This window comes from Petromyzon marinus, chromosome 20 (genome assembly GCF_048934315.1).
Source record: "Petromyzon marinus isolate PM22_M1 ecotype Great Lakes invasive population chromosome 20, UKy_Petmar_22M1.pri1.0, whole genome shotgun sequence".
NCBI classification, from domain to species: domain Eukaryota; kingdom Metazoa; phylum Chordata; class Hyperoartia; order Petromyzontiformes; family Petromyzontidae; genus Petromyzon; species Petromyzon marinus.
In genome coordinates, this window is record NC_133686.1 from 4,176,405 (window position 1) to 4,197,634 (window position 21,230).

The 21,230-nt window shown below is 53.8% G+C and overlaps 1 protein-coding gene across 1 annotated transcript in view; it reads right to left on the reverse strand.

Annotated features, from left to right (window-relative positions):
* Positions 1-530: 530 nt before the first annotated feature.
* LOC116944215 (NFX1-type zinc finger-containing protein 1) overlaps positions 531-21,230 on the reverse strand; it is a 42,609-nt gene continuing 21,909 nt past the window's right edge. The window contains exons 8-16 of the mRNA XM_032957730.2: positions 20,215-20,374; positions 18,901-19,382; positions 18,596-18,732; positions 16,901-17,055; positions 16,242-16,387; positions 15,399-15,509; positions 14,170-14,265; positions 11,320-13,560; positions 531-10,174 (exon numbers count right to left, since the gene is read on the reverse strand). Coding sequence (XP_032813621.1) covers positions 9,941-10,174; positions 11,320-13,560; positions 14,170-14,265; positions 15,399-15,509; positions 16,242-16,387; positions 16,901-17,055; positions 18,596-18,732; positions 18,901-19,382; positions 20,215-20,374 — 3,762 coding nt within the window. The 3' untranslated portion in view covers positions 531-9,940. The remainder of the gene's footprint in view (positions 10,175-11,319; positions 13,561-14,169; positions 14,266-15,398; positions 15,510-16,241; positions 16,388-16,900; positions 17,056-18,595; positions 18,733-18,900; positions 19,383-20,214; positions 20,375-21,230) is intronic.

Below are 21,230 nucleotides of genomic sequence, written 5' to 3' on the forward strand. Positions count from 1 at the left end.
CTGCCGTGACTCCATGCCCTGTCAACTAGATTGTTAAACGTGCCCCCGCGTGATAGGAGGATGTGCTGTGTCCCGCTCAGATCCACTTCTTTATTTAGCCTGCGTGTGTGGGCGTCCTCTAATCGCTGTTAGAAACGGGTGAGCGTACTGTGCTACGAACCTGGTAATCCCGAGTTTGATCCCTGCTAACAGCTAAACATCGGTGTCATCTGAACCGATTCTGGGCCTCCCCTAGGTGGACTCCGTTTCAATTGAGTACCTTGTGTGATGTATAAACATCGTCACTAGGGAGATAAAGGTGGCCGGGTGTTGGTGTTGGCCACACACTCCCTCGTGTGCTGGGCTGGCATTCAACGGTGCTCACTCACAGCACTTGCCCTAACAGTGTTAAACCCATACGGGGGAGCTTTGGTATTTTTACAATCCCTGTGTTTCAGTCTGCCACTAAATGTAGTTCCAAGCATGCATCTCTCACATGAAGCAAATTACAAAAGCATACACGCCTTAAAAGCAATTCAAATAAACCCATACAGATTTTAAAATTAATTGGTTTAATAGTGAACGTTCAAAAAACAGTGCACGTTTATATTCCATTAACTCTACTCATAACAAATGCATACTCACAAAATTCAAATCAAGCTACGACTTGATCAAAGCACACGTCCTTAAAAATTCAAATTTTAAATGTGCTAATTAACACCCTCGCCGCAATTGTGAGTATAATTCAAGCTTTTTGTGTTTGCATGAAGTGTGAATGCAATGGTTGGCTCAGCCATTCATACGCTGATTCCACTAAATGCAGGGTCGCATGTGAGACAACTGGATGGCCATGAGCAAGGAAATGGCAAACGCGGGATGATCTTTTAAAATTGTGTTGCGCTTAAGTAACATGACGCCTGTGACCAAATCCCGCTGAATAACAACCCAATCTCATCGGATCTCGAAAGCCCAAGCACGGTTAGGGCCTGGAAAGTGCTCTGATGGGCAACCGCCGTAGTCGCTACGATAGGTGTCGTAGGCCGCTGTTGAGCCGTGTTGTCGGCAGAGATCGGTTGAGCGATATCGGCTGTTGTGATGTACTTCTACGCTTCCCACCTTCAACCAACACTGGCCAAGAAGCACGGTGAAGTAGAGTCAAAATAAGCCCCACGATCCACACGGTGTACTGTGTGGGGGGAGGTCACCAGTGTATCGACAAAAGGGCCCTGCATGCTATGCATAGAGGGGATGTTTTTTTGTTGTTAAATCGTCCAGTGTTGTAATTGTTAACACTTTCCTGATTGTTACTTGTGGTCTTCGATTGCAGACAGAAGCCAGATGATGTTGGGGACTATCCAGATGGCGTGCATCCTAGTAGTTAGCAACTGGTAAATGCATCAACTGTGCAGAGGTTATATTGGTTTAGAGCTGAATATATTTATTTCCATATGGGGATGGGGTAGCGGTGGTGCAGTGGGTTCGCGTATCGCGCTATGAACTCAACAGAGTTGGGATACCAGCCATGGCAAACGTCAGTGGTGAGTTACATCTGAAGCGATCCTACACCCCTCCTTCTACTTCGTCAACTCCCACTGACCAATATGATGAAGTTTGGTCAAACAACCTCACGATGTGGAGAGGCCTTTACCTAGCAGTGGATTGATAGATGGGATATACATGGTTCTTATATTGTTCGTGTGTAAACCCTTATTGCCTGGTTTTGTTGGAAAATGTGGCAAGTGTACAGATCTGTGATACACATAGCAACTCCTTATTTCTGTTATTCAAACATGCCTCTTTAATTCATGAACTTGCCCTTTAATCAGCCACACGGAAAGACACTGCAGGATGTTCATACAGGGGATAGGGTTAGGGTCTAAAAACCAGGAGCTCAATTGACACATTAATATTCCTGTAATAATTCATCCACAGTTAGGCTACACATTCACTAGCATACAAGCATCATGATCAAACTGAACGGCACACGATTTACCGCACTCTCTAAGATGTTATTATGGGATGTCGATTTAACAAACGCTCGTGCCTACATTTCATAACAAGACTGCGTAGGAGGAACGCAAAAAAAACGTGACGGGGAAACGTCGTACAATGTGACGGGAAACCTCAAACACCACAACCACCACCACTACCAACGACACCGTCATCACCACCACCGACACCGCTATCACCACCACATCTTCCTTCTTAACCCTTGGACCTACCAAAGACGCTCGTATGAGTTAGGTGAGAACACCACAGATTTTTTTTAGGAGGTTTTTGTGCAATGTTGACATTTGACTAGATATAAGCAGGGAGAGTGAATCTCATGATGTGGACTATAGGAGACATATGCCAGTATATAGTAACAGTATGCTGATATATATAAAATCCACGCAGTGAGTTGTATGTGTGGTTTAGACTTCGGAATGCCAGTCCATTGACTCCTCTAAAGCCAAATGCTGAGACTGTCACAGACACAATCTTAGTTTGCAAGCGAGACCAGGTTATAGCTACAATGCTGCACGAGGGATGGTGACTATTAGTTGGTGAGTGCATATACTTGTTACGTATAGAGTTGCCACTTCAGTCAACGTACGCAATGGATGACGGCAATAACAGGATTTTTTTGTTGAGTTAGGATAGCTTTGCTTAAAAAGGCCAGTCAGCCAAAACCTTGCGATCTTGTTTCCTACCAATCACTGTGGGAAAAAAAAAATTACACACCCAGTCACATTTAATTAACCTGCTAAATTCTTACCCACTCTTCATATATATTTCCTATATACTGTTATTTATGTGCTTTTGTACGGTTCATATTCTGAATGAAATCATGCATCAAGCGAGCAAGCAAAGCTTGAAGCCTAAACCCAAGATTACATTCTCCTACTACAAATACACCAAATACAAGGGCTGAACGTGAATTAATTCGCAATGGTGGATATCTGCGTATCTCTCAATCGTACTGCAATTTCCACTCGGGTGGAAATGCACTCTGGAGCGTGAGTGGTGAAACGCCCTCCGCCTTCCCCTCACATGCCAGGTGCTCTTTCACCTGCCAGTCCCCCGCACACACCTGGCCAAGCCCCTGGGTTGAACCCAGTTCTCAATTGGCTTTGGTTTTTGCTTGTGCTTTATTTGAGCTGTTTTTTTTTAAACCATGCACACTCACGACCCACTGGGCTTTTTTAATGCATGGATCATCCATCACAATTTGTCAACGCGATATTTGCATGCGCTGTCGCAGGTTCTCCCAAACCGGCAGCCCTTGCAACCCGGCACTTTCCGCCTTTCCATGTTTACCAAGCTTCTCCGTGCACTCACAAATTAAGTCGCAATGCGCTGAATGCGCCCGATCTTTTAAAAGCACCGTCCAGCGTTGCGCAGAGGGCTTCCCGAATTTGAATTGGCGCTCTCTCCGCAACGCGCGATGTATTTTAACAATCGTCAGGTGCGTGCAGTGTGCAAGCACTTAATTTTGTTTTGATCGGATGAAATTGGGAAAACGTGGAAATACAATACCATGGAGGGTAACGAGGAATGGCAATTCAGTGACCAGAGCTGAATTCCACATACGTCTTTCTGGGTTGGTGACCCGGAGAATATTTCCAAACCGGGCACACAACAACGAGTGCATCTCTCACTCCGGCTGTGGCTTCTAGTCATGTGCCACCTACTCCAGGTCTACCAAGGAGTCTGGAAAATATTCGGTGAGGAATGAGGGCCTGGTCACGGCGTATCGTGACCCTGGGGCTCCGCTCATTGTTCAGAGCATTTTTGGATTTCGGTAGGAACAATCCCCGGCTCTCACGCAGCCGCTTTGTAGGCAGAGTTGATTCTGGTGCTGCTGCTGCTGCTTTTGGCGACATTTTTTGTCAGTCCAGTCGAGCTGTGGTATGCGCATTACAGCATGAACTATAAACCAGATAAGAGTAACAGTTCCTGAAACGTGGATATGTTTTAATTGAAATCTTCTGCGCCACGACTCTGTCGCAGTGGTCTTTAAAGGACCCCAGACACAAATCACTTGATGGTTGGTTCAAAATGCCAAAGCCATCCAGATTTTATCTCAAATTGCCCGACCCCCCCCCCCCCAATATTTAATTATCCACTTAAATCAAAACTCACGCATGCACGCACGCACGCATGCACCCAAGATGAATGCTGGTGATGGGACTGTGTTCACAGGGCCTGTAGCTGCTCAATTATGAGTAAGGCTACAATTTTGGCACCGTAATATTTAGCGGAATTCACGGCCGTGGTGCAGGAAAAAACGATTCGTGGAAATGTGACGGGAGTAAAGGTCGAGGCTTTGCCCCCTGCTGCTGCTGCTACTGCAGCAGCACCCTCCTCGTCGTACGGCATCGTTGAAAGGAAATGAAGGAAGCGCCTAATCCAATGTCCCTGCAGCCCATTTCCACCGCTTTTCCGACTTTGTTCGTAGTCACAATTTATGTGACCACCCATGACCTCCGTGCCAAAATCGTAGCCTTAATTATGAGTTCCCCCCCCTCCGCCACACACCGACGTGCCCACGTGCCCACGTGCCCACGTGCCCACGGTTCCCACGTGCCCACGTGCCCACGTGAAACTCAAAATGATCTTCTAGGAGTCACCGGCCCAGGCACCATGTCTTGTGCCATGCTCCCACCCCTCCCACCCTTATCCCCACCTGTACCCCCTCCCCCCACTTTAAAAGTCTTAATTCCTCCATCACCACTCCAGGGATGAGTTGGACACGCGCGTGGGGATCAGAGGTAGGGCCACGCTCCGTCCTCGCGTCGCGAACGCAAAGCCGTGAGGCACCCTGCGCTGACGCTGTAAACCCGGCCAGAAGCTGCCGCTGTGGCCTCTTCTTGGCCATAAATGACGAACGCAAGGAATTCTACCAAGCACCAAAAAAACTCTATGGCTTAATTATCAGAGGCATTTAGTTTGCGACTAATGCTACACAAACATATAATTTGTCTATATATATTTTTTTCTACTTTGTGAAGTATAATTTTGTTTAAAATGGCACGTAATTTAAGGAATAGCTCTAGATACAACTTTCACGAGAAACACAAAGGGTGTGTGTGGCATGAAGAAATGTGCTCTCGGTACGTTCCCGCATGCGGAGGTTTAAACGACGACGCATTTCACCGAGACTCTGAAAAAGGTCCCCCTCCCCCCGGTCTCCAGTACCCTGGGACCCGACGTGACCGAGCCAGCGCTTCCGAGCAGCCGAATCGTGCTTTCGAATCTTCTTGCTTTCAACAAGCGGCCGGGCAGGCGCTACTTAACCACGGGCGACATCGACGGGTACGACGGCCGGATAAATGTACTTGCGGTGGTCCCAAGGGACTGGAGGTTCAAAGCCACGTCCGATCGAAAGCTCTGAGAATACATTTCACCTCGCTCGACCACCATCATTAATCACGCGCTGCAAGTGGCGTAGCGTGTTGGCATGGGCACTGGAGCAAGGAATAACCATGCACGGGGGCATCCTCGTGTCCCATCAGCTCCCGTCTTCATAAAACCCTGCGCGTGGGCCTCTTTGGCCGTTGGGCCCTGGTGCAGTTGCAGCGCCTGCACACTCGATAGTTACGCCACTGAACACCCTGCCTTGTGCAGAGCGTGCGGATCAGTAGTTCATGACAACACCTTGCGGTTTGACTTGGGAGACGCACGTCTCCAACATATTGTGACCAACAGGATATTTAATTATGCTCTCAAGTGCTCACGAATTCACGTACGATTTGTTTTCTCTCTCGCGGTTTGTGCATCGCTCGTCTGATTCGTAACGCCTCGGGTTTTTTGTTGTTGTTGTTGTCATTTAATAAAAATGATACAATTTATAACGCGCGCAATGTTGCGGACCGAAGATGCTATTCTGAGGAGCGGTTCCAGGGAGACTCGGTGGTTAAATGTCGAGCTAAAGACACGCGCCTTTAGATGGTCTTTGAACGAAGAAAACGATCGATCGTTACGGATGTAAATTTGGGGGATGACATTCCAGATGACGGGAGGTGGGTCGGGGACTGAGAAACGACGAGAAGCCATGACGGTCCCTGTCCTGGGAGTTTCAAGGAGGTTCTGCGACGCACTGCGAAGGTTTCTACGATGAATCGAAGTTTGAAGTGTAAGGCGTCAGCAGAGGTACCTGGGCACGGTGGCTAGCCGGATTTTAGGGCGCGGTAGCAGGCGGCGTTGGTTTTTGGAGGGCACCAACGCCGCAGGCCTCCGTGTGTGCTTTCGCACTACCGCCGCTGTGCAGGTTCGACGCGTGGCCAGCGGGCACAGACAAAGCGCGGGGCCGAGAGGGGTAACGTGTAACCTAATCGCGTAACCTAATCGGTTGCACACTTGCCGGAGAGCATAATTAGATACTTATATACTTTTTAAATCATCCTATTGGGCGTTGTTGGTGAAGCCCACGAAGCATTTAAAAAACACCCACCACAATTCTGAAAATACAAAAGCACATTTTTAGCAAGCAAAAGCAATCAGAATCGTTATTGAGAAATAAAATGGCATTGTTGAACTGCGACATTATCGGTGAACGCTCGTGCTGACCCCGAAAGACAATTTTTACGGCGGCGGTTGGAGATCGTTATTTGGTGAGGATCAAACAACGTTGTGTTGTGCTCTCACACAACTTGGTTGTCGTGGCCAGATGAGGTACAACAACAAAAAAAGTCACCACATTCGAATGTGTCGATTCAACACTTATAGCCAACTTTTGTCAAAGTCTTAGGGGAACCGCAGTGTAAAGTAATTTTTAAATATATCTCGGTTAATATCCCTGCTCTCTCTGTTCCGAAGGAAGGGGCCATTGCTTCAAACAATGGGTTGCTATCGTCACCATAAGCCACGACAAATCTACGGCTCGATAGATGCGTGCCAAAGCTATCGCCATCTCTCGCGGGCCTGCGATGCAGCAAGCCATCGAGAGCATCCGTGCATGGGCTGATTTGATTACTCCATCTTTGCAGTGACAATCCAGTCGGACGTGTTCCCGCTATATTTATTTAATGTTATCGGGTAATGTCGTTGAACACGGTGACATTTTTTGGTATTTGTGATTGTGATCCACCACCAATTCAGTCTCTTAAAAGCCTCGACCGCCGTGACCGTCTTCACAATTATCATCCTTCCCGTATTCTCCGGATCGTAAGACGCTCCGGAAAGCACGTCGCACCCCAAAACTGTGCCCAGTGTCAATGAGGTTACACAAACCTTGTCACACACACACGCACGCACTTCCGGTTTATAAGATGCACTCGCCAGCTTTTTTTCTTTCAAACACAGGGGAAAAGAAGTGCGTCTCATAATCCGGAGTGAACGGTATTCATGTTGCCTCTGCAGCTTCCGTGTCTTCCTTGCCAATGTGCCAACGTTTTCAGAGCCTGCAGTTCACTGCTGCACACTCCAGTGTAACATTTCGTGAGCAGGGTTTGTTGCCCCTCCAGTGATTAATAATCATCATATTCTAGCTCTCCTTTATTTTAATAAGCACCCATTGAGTTTCCATTTATAATATATATGTATTCCTATAATATAATTGTGCTGGGGTAGGGATTCCTCTGTATGACAAAGCCGTCGGTAGACTTAGGTAAAAGTGTAGAGGATGGGGAACATACACTGTATGTGAATGTGTTCATTATCATTATTATCTTAATGATTGTTCCCTTCACTTTTCCTGCAATCACCAAAACAATAATGAAAATGATAACGTAGGGCAAGTATGCAGGATAGCTTTCAAACGAGTGAATATTGCTAAAAAAAAAAACCCACCATAACAGGGGTGGCCAAACTTCATGCATGCACGTTTGTTTGCACGTCTTCCGCACCGTTACGTAGCCAACCGTGGCTAATCGGAGGCGCGGGGGACGGACAACAAACTAAACGCAAAAAAGCAGTTACATATATTTAAAAAAAAATGTGAGTTTTCAATCCAGATTCATGACCCTGTGAGCCGCACGGCAAAATCCTCATTCGGGGGCCGCCGGTGTTCGGACGGTCGCTGTGGACATTTGAATTTAGAAATCTGCGGAAGCGCCCCCCCAGGGAGTTTTCGCGTCTGGCCCCACTGCCAGGTGCCAGGAGCGAGTTTCTCGGCGGCCGTTCAACAACCCCCCCCCCCCCGCCCTCGTTTTCGCAGATTCCTTCCCGTTTTCAAATTAAGTCACGTTGGAAGAGTTGCCAATTACTTGGCCGACCTGCATTCGCAACTTCATGGGATCCACGCGGTTTGGCCACCCCTGGATAAACGCGTGCAAAAGTGCACCGCGAAGCGTTGAAACGTTTACCGGCCCGTGCCAGTGCGCTGGCGAATGATGTCCCTGTGTGTTCAGACCCTGTCAGTAGTGTCCCAGGTGGCGGGTACGCCCTGGGTGCGCGAATGATGTGGCTGCCCTTTCAACTGCGGGGTGAGCAGCGAGAGTGGGAAACGGAGGGAGAGAGCGGGTTGGAGGGGGGGGGTAGGGGGAGTCGTTTACGGGCGAGGAAAACGACTGCTGTCGTGGGCAGGAGGTTGGAGGGCGGGGAGATTGAGGACGCAACGTAGGGCAGGAGGTTTGTGTCTCCAGTCTAGCGTTAAGTGTCCGTCGCCGTGATATAGCAAAGGTTGGATTTGAAAAATGCGTGTTCCCAGAAGCAAGTTGCGCTGTAAAAAGTCAATCGGGATTTTCATAAAGATCCCTGGCAGGATTTCAAAGGAATTTAAAAAGCTGTGCATGAGAGGGGACCCAGTTTTTAGTTTTGTTTTCTTTGGGGCCCTGTTGAAAATCAGTGCTTGTAAAATGAGATCCAGCTCACAGCACATACAAGACGTCCTTTTATTTAGCCAAAGGACTTGGAAGTAATTGGTTTGTTTTGTAAAGGATATTAGGGGTAAATGTAGTTAAAAGAAAAAAATGCAGACATTGTTAGCATTAAGAAATATGGTAAAATGTCAACCTGACCTCACCCCAGGTTTCGTACAGGCCACGAGGTCAGTGATCTGCAAGAGGTGAAATTCCCCACCTCCTACAGAAATTGGGAAACATCCACCGTCACCCCCCGGTAAGCGTTGGCAGACTCCACATCGCAGCTGCACCTGTGGATCTTGTACACAAAAGAATGGACTCACGGGGGGGGGGGTCTGTCTTACCAAGAGAAAATCACCACTCACCGATGTCGCCGCTGCACTGCTAAACGGTGAAGCCAGCACTGTGTCTGAGATGTAAAAGGTCCTTTTATGCTTCTCGCGTATTATTTTGTTGTATTTCTTTTGGTTTCTCACCAGTGTAAAAGTCTTAATTCACGCGCACTACGTAGTCGATCTCTGCTGGTTGCACCGCCATCCTGAATAAATACGGATGAATAAACTTTAACCGTGCTCTCACAACTCTGAAAAATAAAGCTATACCAATAACCACATAAAAACTAAAAGATGAAAATTCCCTCCCGCCTACGGAAATAACGTTTGATTTCATGAAAACATGGCTCTCAGTGATTTCCCCATATTAAATTGTCGCTCGCAAGTATTTTATTGTTATTAAGTTCATATGTGTAGGATTTTTTTGCATTGTATAAAAATGACAAATAACAGATAATAACATTTAAGAACCAAGACCAAGCACCAAACGTTGCTGAAGTGTCTATGCCCCTCTAGCCCACACCCTAGGCCCATTGCCCTAAACCCCATGACTTCTGCCTCCCATAGCATCCACCTGGCCTAAAGATGAGTGTTTGGTGCAGCGTCACACTGGGGAGAGAAAGCTCTCAATACGGATAAGCCGCGCCCGTGTTAACACGCGTTGGCTCCTTGGCGCTGGTGTATACTTCACTATTTCTTCATTGGCCAATTTACCCTTTCGCCCCAATTCTCTTCTATGCCCTTCGCCCCGATGACCTCATGACCTCCGCTCATCCTTCTCTCCCTCCCTTATGCCCCCCAACTCTTCCCCCCCCCCCGGCCACCACCACTCCTGCCGGTGCATCACTGGAACTGCAGGCGCAGCAGGTCGCGGTAGTTCATCATGTCGTTGGCGGTGTCGGACCAGGCGGCGTGGCGGGCGCCGTCCATCTCGGAGGCGAGGGCGTTGCCGCGCTCCAGCAGGTGGTTGACGCCGCCGATGACGTCGCCGCACTCGGGGCAGTGCGCTCGCTCCATGGCGCCGCCGCACTCCCCGATGGCGTACACGTGGCCCCGCGAGCACTTGAACCAGTGGCCCTGGTGGTGGTGGTGTCGTTGGGGCGGGGGGGGGGAGAGTGGAGAGAGAGCGCTCGGTAGTTAGTCGATCGGCGGGGTAGCTGAGCGCGCGAGCTCTTTTCGTGTGTGTGTGTTTTTTAAAAGGTGCATTGGGGTTCCCGTAGTCTGGTTGGTGTTACACTCTAGAGAGGGCTCTCTTGAGCCCAATTTAGGCGAGGCCCTCCACTAGAGGGACATCTGGTGAGCACACTTCACCGTGTTGGTCACTGTGGGTTGGTGAAGGCGGGGGGCATAGACGCTGGCGTATTGTACAGTACAGCAACGGATTTCGCTGCACTACTCCCTGCTAACAACGCCTTTTGTTGTAGGCACAGTGGTCGCCCATCCAAGCACTTCCCAGGCCCGCACTGACTTGGCTTCTGAGATCTGACAAGATCGGATGCATGCCGATGACTTGGTCATAGGAATGCATGACACACGTGACCCATTTTTAAACGTTTGGTCCACAATATTTGTTTCGTAATGTTTCGTTTGGTTTACAGCTCACGTCGCGTTATTCATGCAAATTGCACCTCGCAATGCATCACACACGCGCAGAGGTGTGAGGAACCACAGACTTAGCGGGACGGCAGCCAGGTGTGGCGAGCCGGCGGTCAGCAATTTCCCAAGCTCTGCGGTCCTCTACATATTAAGATGTTTTCATCCGGTCAATGAGCGTCCATGCGTGTGGTAGGAAGCCGGAGTAACCGGAGAAACCCGACGCATGCGAGGGGGCAGCACTCTATCCCGAACAGATGGAACACGGAGATTAGTGCACAGGTTGTGTACCGCCTTCTCTTGGCAAGCTGGGGTATGCTGCACCTCGAGAAAGGACTTTCACAACATTTGTGAGAGCCACCAACCCTCACCTCCACAGTGCCAGATCACAGGTTGGCACCAACACCACAGTATTTTCATACAATGGCCATTGGTCAGCAATGACAAAGAGTGGCAGGTAATGAACGGAACGCATCCAACAGGACGCCTGCTGACGAGATGTAGCGAATCGATATATATATATCTGTGTGCGGGTTGTAGCTGGATGAATACATCGCAGGATCGTGAGCGACGGTGGTGATTTCGGGAGGCCATCCGGCGGTGGCTGGACCACGGCCGATCGAACCAACCTGAGCCAATCCCATGGCCTTGACGATGTCCACACGCTCGCCCTCCGACACGCCGAGCCCCGACAGCGGCAGTCGCTGGCGCACCCTGGCCATGAGCGCCTTGACGGCCGCCTCCCGCTCGGCCGAGAACCTCCCGCGCGCCTCCAGCAGCCGCAGCGCGTCCTGGGCGTCCGCCAGGGTCCCCGCGACGCCGCCGCCGCCGCCGCCGGCCGCGGCCACGCGCTGGTAGCGGCACCACAGCTCGGCGAGCATCGTGAGCCGCAGCAGCTCCGTCTGCAGGTCCCGGAGCTCCTGCTCGCCCAGGCGGCTGCGAGGCTGCACGAGCCACCCGAGGAACTCCTTGAGGCGCCCGTCCACCCGTCGGCTCCGCTCGGCGCCGGCCATGCTGTGCGTCTCCAGCTGCAGCTTCAGCTCGGTCACCTTCTGGAACATGACGATGACGTTCTCGAGCGTGTGCAGCCGCGACAGCGAGGCGTCGTTGCCGTCCAGCATCTCCTGCAGCTTGTTGGTCTCCTTGTAGTAGTACAGGATCATGCTGTGGTTCCTCCTGAACTTGTCCTGCAGGAGGACGATCTGGCCGCGCGTGGCCGACCTGTCGCCGCCGCGCATCCTCCTCTTCACCTCCTCGATGTCGCGGAGCGTCTTCTTGATGACGTTGCCGTAGCGCAGGTTCCGCCGGATGGGCGTGCGGCACTTGGGGCAGACCTTGAGCCGGATGGACGTCGCGTCGCCCTCCTTGCCGTCCTCGTCCTGGGACATCCAGCGGTCCAGGCCGGACGCCTCGAGCACGTGCTTGCAGTCCTCGAGCTGCACGAAGCGGGCCGAGGGCTCGTCCTCGCTGCCGAAGAAGATCTCGGCGAGCTCGGCGCCGTCGCAGACGCGGCACTTGTCGGGGCACGGCTCGCCGCACAGGCCCGCGCAGGGGTGGCCGCAGCGCAGCGGCAGTTCGCACGGGCGGTCGCACGGCCCCCGGTCGCACGGCTCGTGGCACAGGCGGCCGCAGGCGCGGTGCGGGCAGCGCCACTCGCACGGCTCGACGCAGGGCGCGCACGTCTCGCCGCACGGGCGCCGGCATCGGCTGTGCACGCAGCGGTTCTCGCAGGGCAGCGCGCAGGGCGGGCAGTCGCGGGTGCAGGGCTCGCGGCAGCGGTGGCCGCACACGAGCGCGCGCTGGCACGGCTGCGCGCACTCCTTGTGGAAGCGCTGCTCGTGACACTCGCGGCAGCTGCCGCGGCACGGGTGGCCGCAGTCGAGCGCGGCGGGGCACGGCGCGTAGCACGCGACGCCGGCCAGGTCGGTGTGGCACGCCACCTCCTTGCGGTGGGCGCACGGCAGCTCGGCGTCCACCGTCTCCTTGCACTTGCTCTCGCAGGCGGCGCCGCACGCCCGGCGGCAGCGGTGGGCGCAGCGCAGCGTCTTGCGGCAGGGGACCTGGCACGCGAACTCCTCCGGCGGCACGTGGCAGGGCACGCGCTGAGCGTGGCCGCACTGCGGGATCTTCTTCTCGAGCGGCACCTCGCACTCGCCGCACTTCTCCCAGCACGCCTTGGGGCAGCGGTGGCCGAGGGCGCACAGCACCTTCTGGCAGGGCTTGAGGCACAGGAACTCGACGTGCTCCGGGTCGTACGGGTGGCAGGCGCGCGTGCACACGTGGCCGCACTGCAGGCGGAACTCGCACGGCAGCGTGCAGCCGCCCTCGGGCGCGCGCCGGAAGTCGGAGTCGCGCGCCGCCACGACCTCGCGGTCCGGGTGCGCCTGGCAGCGCAGCAGCAGGCCCTCGCCCGCGCGGCCCTCGGAGCGCAGGGCCCGCAGGAGGCGCGCCCACAGCGGCACGGTGGCCGCCAGCATCGCGGCGTTGCCCACGACGTAGAGGCCCCGCTTGGCGCGCGACAGCGCCACGCACGCGCGGTTCTCGTTGCGCAGGAAACCCGGCCGGCCCTCGGCGTTGCTGCGCACGAGCGACAGCAGCACGATGTCGTTCTCCTCGCCCTGGTACTTGTCGACGACGCACACGCGCACGCCCTGGAAGGGGTCGCGCGGCATCATGCGGCGCAGCGCCAGCAGCTGGCCGGCGTACATGGTGAGCACGGTGATCTGTGCCGGGCGGTAGCCCTGCAGGATGAGGTAGCGGCACAGCGCCACCACGAAGCGCGCCTCGTGCCGGTTGTGGCGGCTCCTCGAGTCGGCCACCTCCTCCTCCAGCTCCGAGTGCTCCACGAAGAACAGGTTGGTCCCCATGCCCTGGGCGGGTGCAAGAGACGGAGCGTTCCCCGTTTGGCGACGGGGGTGGTGTACACGCGCGCCGATAGCGAGCACCGATCAAGGCCGGAGCGGCGCACGGACGAAGGGGTGGCATGGCCAGCATCACGACCGGCTGTTCCCGTTTCTCCAATGCTGGTGTTTACACACTTTTACCGGGTACTTATGGAAGGCTGAGTTGACTTTGGATATTTGCCACCGAAACTGGCCATAGCCAGGAATTGAACTCAGGTTGCCAGGATCGGAGCGAAGTGTGCTGACCATGACACTACCGCTCTCCACATGCGCATGCGTTAGTACAGGTACATCATCCGCATCACCATCACTCTCATTATCATCATGACCATAATTGCACCACCATCATCGTCGTCGTCATCGACATCAACGGGCACTAGCGCCACCACCTTAATTGTAGTATTCACCATATTTTATAACACGCATCTTATGATTGAGCATGGGCACAAAAGTGACACTTTGATGCCAATCGGACGGCAAAGCCAATGTCACTCGAATGCCGAGACAAGTTTTAAACCTGCAGGTGGGGAGGGGGGAGGAGAGAGAAAGGAGTCGCGATGCAAGAACAGAGCTCACCTTAATGTCCTCGTATGCCAGCACGGACGGGTGGTCCCGCAGCTCCGTGTAGATGTGCGGCACCAGGAGCCGCGCGATCTCCGGCCGCATGCGATGCTGTGGGAGCGGAGGGGAGGGGGGTGTGGGATGTGGGAGCGGAGGGGAGGGGAGGGGGGGTGGGATGTGGGAGGGAGCGGAGTCGCGATGTTCAGCTTGCGGTGAAACCAGAGCTGGGACGATTCGTCGATTAACCGAGTAAAGAATTGTCAACGGCAACTTTTCACATCGTCGATTGCTCCCTAAGGCAGGAAACCCCCTGTAGGTCACGCCCAGCGTGACGTGGCTGATGATGCCGATGAAGCCACCAAGTGCTCAATTTCGATAAGCCTAATCGGCCAAGGTGACGATGTTACACGCAAATGCGTGTTGGCTCGCCTCCCCGTGACGTCATTTCACGACGTCATCTTGTGATTGCGAATGAAATGCTTCTCCGAGGAACTGTGCAAGTTGGAAAGCGATACAGGATCCATGCGTATGCAAGATCATCTTTCACCGTAAACATGGACTACCATCTCGTTTGTTTGTTACGTATGTGTCTGTGTGTGTGTGACTGTTGCTCTTCCCTGCTTGGGAACAGAACAAGCTCATGAGCATGAGCACCGCTGAGACGGAGCAATGCAATCGGTGCACTTGCAGCAACCAGGTGGATCGTGAGACCGCGAGAGACTGTGACGGCCTGGGAAGATCTTCACCCAGCAGTGGATAGATCATGGCTGATGATGGTTTTGGAAGTGCCACGGACCGTACTGCGGTCAAGCCACCCGGCCAGGGATCTCGGTGTTTCCCCAGATGGTCCCAAATTGCCTTCATCTTACCTTGCACCCTCTCTCGTCTACCCATAAACCACCTCCGCCTTGTTGGGAGGCTCCACCCTTCGTATCCCTGCCTCCATTTCTCGTCGACCCAACTCGTTTCCCCTCAATTTCCCCTCCCTTCCCTGCCCCTTTCTCCCCCCCCCCCCACCCCCTTAATTGCAGCAGGTTGAGTTTTGTCTTTTTTGTTTACTTCACGTCTCTTGAGTTAGTCTACGCCCGTTCTTCAGGTTAGGTTTTTAAAAAATCCGTGACTTTTTCTCGCACGTGAATGGGCCTGAGATGCCCTGGTTTTAAGGGCGCTTAATCAGACACAAATGTTTTAATTATTAGTGTATCGTGACAATTGTGATGATGACGACGACGAGGATGTGTCACCTGGTACTGCAGCCTCACGAAGGGCAGGCCGTTGCGCACGAGGCGTTCGAAGAGGGACACCTCAAGGTGGAAGTGCGTGGCGAGCTCGTACACCGTGGCACTCGGACGCAGCTGCCACAGGACAATGACGACAAAGGAGCAACCTGAGCAGGGTGCGATCACAGGCAGACCTCGCTTAGCGCTTCAAGATGCGTTCCCGGAGAAGTGAGCGCCCGTGGGGTTGGCTCCAAAAGAAGCCACGCCATTGTACGTCTGGGAATGGTGATCTTGAAGGAGGAAGTGGATGACGGTACTTGTTGGTTGCTGTCATGTTGGCGATGGAGTTGATGTCTGTGGGGGTATTGGCGATGGAGGTGGCGTTTGTGGTGTTGGTGATGAAGATGGCCAGAGTGGTGGTTCTTGGTGGTCGACGGAGGTGGCGGCACTGGTGGAGTGGTGGTGGTGCTGTTGGTGATGGAGGGTGCGTCGACGGTGCTGGTGATGGAGGTGGTGTCGGTGGTGTTAGTGATGAACCTGTTGGTGGTAATAGCGACGGCGTATGTACGTATATACGTACGTTGAACTACGTACGTAGCCAACCCTGCTAATCGGAGGTGCGGGTGAAGGACAACAAACTAAGCACAAAAAAGCAGTTCTAAAGAAATTAGTTTTCATTCTAGATGATGATTTAAAAGTTCCAGTGGCTTCCTAATGTCAGAAAGGAAGAGCGCGCTCCGGACGACCGCAGAAGCGCAGCGCGGCGCGGCGCGGTGACCGCCGTCTTTGTTTCAACGGTCAGACAAAAGCCGCTGCCGCGAGGGTGACCGCGAGGGTGACCGCGAGGCCGGGTGTATGCGCCGCCACCTGCTGGTGGTCTCCGATGAGGATGAGGTGCTGGCAGCCGGGGCTCAGCGTGGTCACGATGTGCGCCTCCAGAACCTCGGCGGCCTCCTCCACGATGACGATGCGAGGCCGGATCTTCTGCAGCGTGTGCCGGTACTTGGCCGCGCCTGGCGGTCGCGCACAACGACAAAGGTAGCCTGTGCAGACGCAAGGGGCGGCTGGAGCAAGGCGTGCCGAGCAAAGGCTGGGTCGGCACGTGAAGCGGAGGCGTTGTGGTGTTGCGGTCAGCACCACTGCCGGTCTCACCGGTGCTGTTGTTTACACACCGCACCGGGAATTCGTTTTAGTTCAGCTAAGGGGAAGCCAAGGATGGGTTCGGAGACTACTTAGTCACTCTTGTTGTCTGTGACCGGGGATCGAACCCAGGTTTGATGGGAACGTAGCACAACGTTGTGAACCCCGCTGCGCTACCACGCCACACATAATCCCACTGGCACACACAGACTCAACACAGTCCGTCCAGCTCCATTGATCAGTACATCATTTTTGAAATAACAAAAGACTTCGTGCACGAAACAACTGCCCAAGCGTTCGAACAAAAATCCGCTGTTGATGAAATCGGCAGCGCTGCGACTTCACATCGTGTTGCCATGGCTCCAGTGTGCAGGGGGGCCACGTACCGGTGGTGGTCATGCCGATGACGCGGGCCTGGCGCAGAATGGCGAGCTCCTCCTCCTCCCGCACGTCCGCGAGCCTCTCGGCGCCCGTCTGGTACTCGCTCTCGTGGGTCTGGATCTGCCAGCGGATCTCCGCCTGGTACTTTTGCACCCAGCGCCTGCTCGCCGCAGCATAGCCCCGTGGGTGGGCAAGGGGGGCGGCGGGGGGGGCGGAGCGTTTTTGTCTGACAGAGTTTTGGTGATGATCAGTGGCATCTGTGAACCTGGGAAAGCCTCGGTAAGTCTCAAGGCTCCTGTTTTTTCAGCGGGGGGAGGGGGGGGGGCAGTGGGGATCCTGCTAAGTGTCGTGCCGGATGGGGGGGCGGGTGATGATTGCTTTGCCTTTTGCCAATTAAGTAGTTTGTGAGTAATACAAAAATGTACGCAAATTTGGACCATGACGCCGGCACACTTGATCTCCTCTTTGTCGGGAAACGACATGGGATCTTTAACGTCCAATGCGTTGGAGACGGTGTGTCATTTTAAGGTTAATACACGCTCAGTATTCAATAAACTTTTTTATTGTTACCAGGTAAAGCCCACTGAGCTACGTGGCTCTTTTTCATTAGCGACCTGGCAACAAACGATAGCGCGACGAAGTGGCTCATCACGTGGAAGCGTGTAGCAGCCAAACACTCTAAACGCACGTCGATTCAAAACGTGGTGGGGGAAAACGGAGGACACGGAGAAAAATCCACGCGACCACGGGGAGAACACGCCAACTCCAATTATATGGGCGCCAGGTTTCAGGATCGAACCCATCAGCGGCAATACACGCCACCGCTTGGCCGTGTCACCGCACTGTTGTGATGTAATCGCATTAATGTTCCCATCGATGAAATTGCGAAGGGCACCAATAACCCAGACAACGTGGAAAGTTCTTGTCATTGTTGGACCGCCGTCGGTCCAACGGTTCTCACTGCATGCCAACGTTGACGCAACGTTGGCATGTTTCCTGGGAAGCTCTCTATTGTTATGCCCGAGAAATACAATGTCCGTCTGTCCATATACGCTCATCATGGACATAATGTTTTGAGGTGAAGTTAAAACAACCAGAGACTCTTTTTCCCTTGGTGCAATAACAACGCCCAGATCGAGAGTGGGCTACATGGTTCCAGCACAATCACCAGACATAGAATGATTCGCCTCCATGTCCGAGATTTGATTAATTGTGACAATTCATGGTCACGGTTAAATCTAATAATTTATTTGAATTTGTATTGTTGCTATTTAACGTGATAATTATTTATTAGTTATGTTAATAATAGTTACCGATAACAAAGGGATTCACGTTGGGTTAAAGGGATTGAATTCATTATTTCATCCCTATAGGGTCCATAAAATGTGTACAACGTTTAGGGAAGTAAATCCAGTAGAATGAGATGCCCCTGGCTGATGCTGATGATGACGACGATGACGATGTACTATGTATGTTGCATTTCTTTCGCACCGTACGTAGCCAACCGTGCTAATCGGAGGTGCGGGGGAAGGACAACAAACGAAACACAAAAAGCAGTTCTAAAGAAATGAGTTTTCAATTTAGATTAAAAAAAGTGCACGGCTCCAGTGGCTTCCAAATAAAATGATGATTACGGGACGGTCCGATAGAACGTCCCTCCCTCTAGACGGGCACCGGCGCACTCCCTGCCTGGGGCGCACCTGTAGAGCTGCCAGCGCTGGGGCAGCGTCAGGGCCCAGATGTCGTGCACGTTGGCCTCCTCCTCCTGCGTCATGCAGCTCGTCTTCCGCAGTTCCCTCCGCGCCGCGTGCCGCTGGCGTTTGGGGTTGCACACCACCTGCGCCGGCAACCACCGCCCCACCCCCCCCCGTGCACGTCAGCGGAGAGACGCGACGACGCTCGCGGCGCTTCGCGACAGACGCCGGTGGTGAGAGACGCCAGGATTTCGGGCCGCGTGACATCGTAGCGGGACGAACACGAAACGTGCGTTCGACCTGCGCCTTACCTGCCACCCGCCGCCATCCCGGGCCCTGTGCTTCTGCTCCGCCTGTGCCCCCTGCTCGTCGTCCTGCAGGGACATGGCCATGATATTCCGCTGCAGCTGAGCGAGCCACTGGGCTTCGCCGTCGATCCCGCGGCCCCTCGCCGCCTCCATGTCGTCCTCCATCAACCGCGAGTCCTGGATGAGCTCCGCCTCGCCCGACACGCGGATCAGGTCGCCCTCGTCACTGCCGTCGCTCACGCCGACGCCGTCCTCGGTGGCGACGGCTTCCCTCCTGCGCTCGTCGTTCCTCGATGGTGCCCGGTCGCCCCTCTCGTGCGGCCGCTCTCTGTGCTCCGTGGGAGGCGCCCGCTCCCTTCTGGTGCCGCCCCGGCCGTGTTTATCGGCCTTCGCCGCTGCCGCAGCCACCGCCACCGTTGCCGCTGCCGCTCCGTGCTTTTCGCCGGCGAGTAGGTGACCGCTGCCCATCCACTCGCCTTCATCGTCTGATCGGAGAGGAAAGAAAAAAAACATCACATAGTGGCATGAAACTAAAGAACAAGGCGGCAGTTTAGGGGTGAATGTTTAGATAATGAGAGGTTCAGCTCTCGGGTGTGTTTTCCGCTTTCACCGTGTATTGTTTGGCATGATGTCCGACGTTTCGTGTCACGCGCTCGGAGATTTCTCAGCAACCGAAATGAAACACGCGGAGAGAAACTTACGCGGTAGTCAGATGAGAGGTGGCCGGGTGAATTGGGGGTCGGAGCACTGAGCTGGTACCACTGAGATCGTGGGTTCTAAATCTGGGCAGCCACCTGCGGTTAAACTGGGTCCTCCAGTCTCGCGAGATCCCAGATCCTATCCCAGTCACCAATGACGGCACAAAAAAAAAACTCAACAGATTAAAATTGAGTTCTTAGGTGGTGACTATGCACACCCGTAATCTAGCACTGCAGGGAGAAGCGACCGTTTGTGGATCGTTCAAATGTCGTGAAACTCCCTTCACCGTGGGCGTCGGGTGCCATACCCTGGCTCGCCGGTAGAATGAAGTGCAGCAAAAACACACACATGTAAGTTTTCTGCGGGTGCTGCGGTGTCCTCCCACACGTGTAAAGACGGATTGGCTGATGCCACCTTCGTATATTGAGGACCGCAGATCTTGGGAAAGTTGTTTGCGCCTGCTCGCCGCGTGGCTGCAGTGGTTCCTCCGTCTCTTCGAGAGTGGTTAAAATAAAAACATCGTGCGCGCTGCTACAATAAAAAAAAAACATTACTTAGCCTGTCGAAATAGTGGCTCCAATTTAAAAAAAAAAAAACGTCGTCATCAAAGAGTTTTACCCGATGGGTCGGTGGAGGTCTCCTCGATGACGTCGTCCGCCTCCTCCAGCAGCGTCTCCACGGACAGCGCCGCCTCCGCCACGGAGCCACCGATGCCCAGCCACTCGAGGATGCGCGACGACTGGCGCCCGGGCGCACGCCGACCACCGGCCTTCTCCTGCTGCGCAGGCGACACCGCAAAGCGCCGTCACTCGCCGCTGAGACACCGCCGGCAACGCGGCGCCTTGCCAGCCGGCGAGCGGCGCCTGCCCCACCGCCTCCCGGGCCGGCCTGGCTCTGACGGTCACCTGTAAAACTAAACTAGTTTTTTATCTGACCATACTAAACTATTTTTTACTTTAGCAGGTAAGGCCCACCGAGCTGTACAGCTCTTTTTCAGAAGCTTACCTGGCCACCGCAAACGATCGCTCGACGAAGTGACCCATCGCGTGGAAATGTATAGCGGTAGCCAAACACTCTGACGCGCGTGACCTTGATTCTAAAAGTGGAGGGAAAAGCCAGAGAGCAGCGCCACCCCCGGCCGCCTGGCACGGAGAGAGCGGGCGCTTCCCCTGGGCTGGCATGGCTCTCGAGTCTCTGCGGAGCGTCTCAAGATGCCCCCGCCTGATCTCACCGCTCTCGCATGTCCCCTTCCCTTCGTTCACAATCTCCTCTCTCTGTGTGTCTCTCTCTCTCTTTCTCTCTGTCCCTCCTTCTCCCTGTGCCCCAATCCCATCTTCGGTCCTCCTTCCTCTTTGCAGTCCTCCACTGGGATCAACTTCCCCTCTACATGGAGTAGTCTCCCCACCCCCCCCCCCCCTCCTTAACCTCCTTTCGTTCCTCTCTACTGGACACCTGTGAAAAAAAGAGCTTCATAGGCACATCTAAATAAAGATTCTGATTAAAGCTCACCTCGTCTCTATTGCCCATTCTCATTCCTCTTCCATCCCATCGCCCCTCCACTCCTTCCCGTCCCTCCCCTCCCCTTAGAGCTCTTGCGTGACCCCCACGTGCGCCCTCTGTTTCGGTCACTCGCT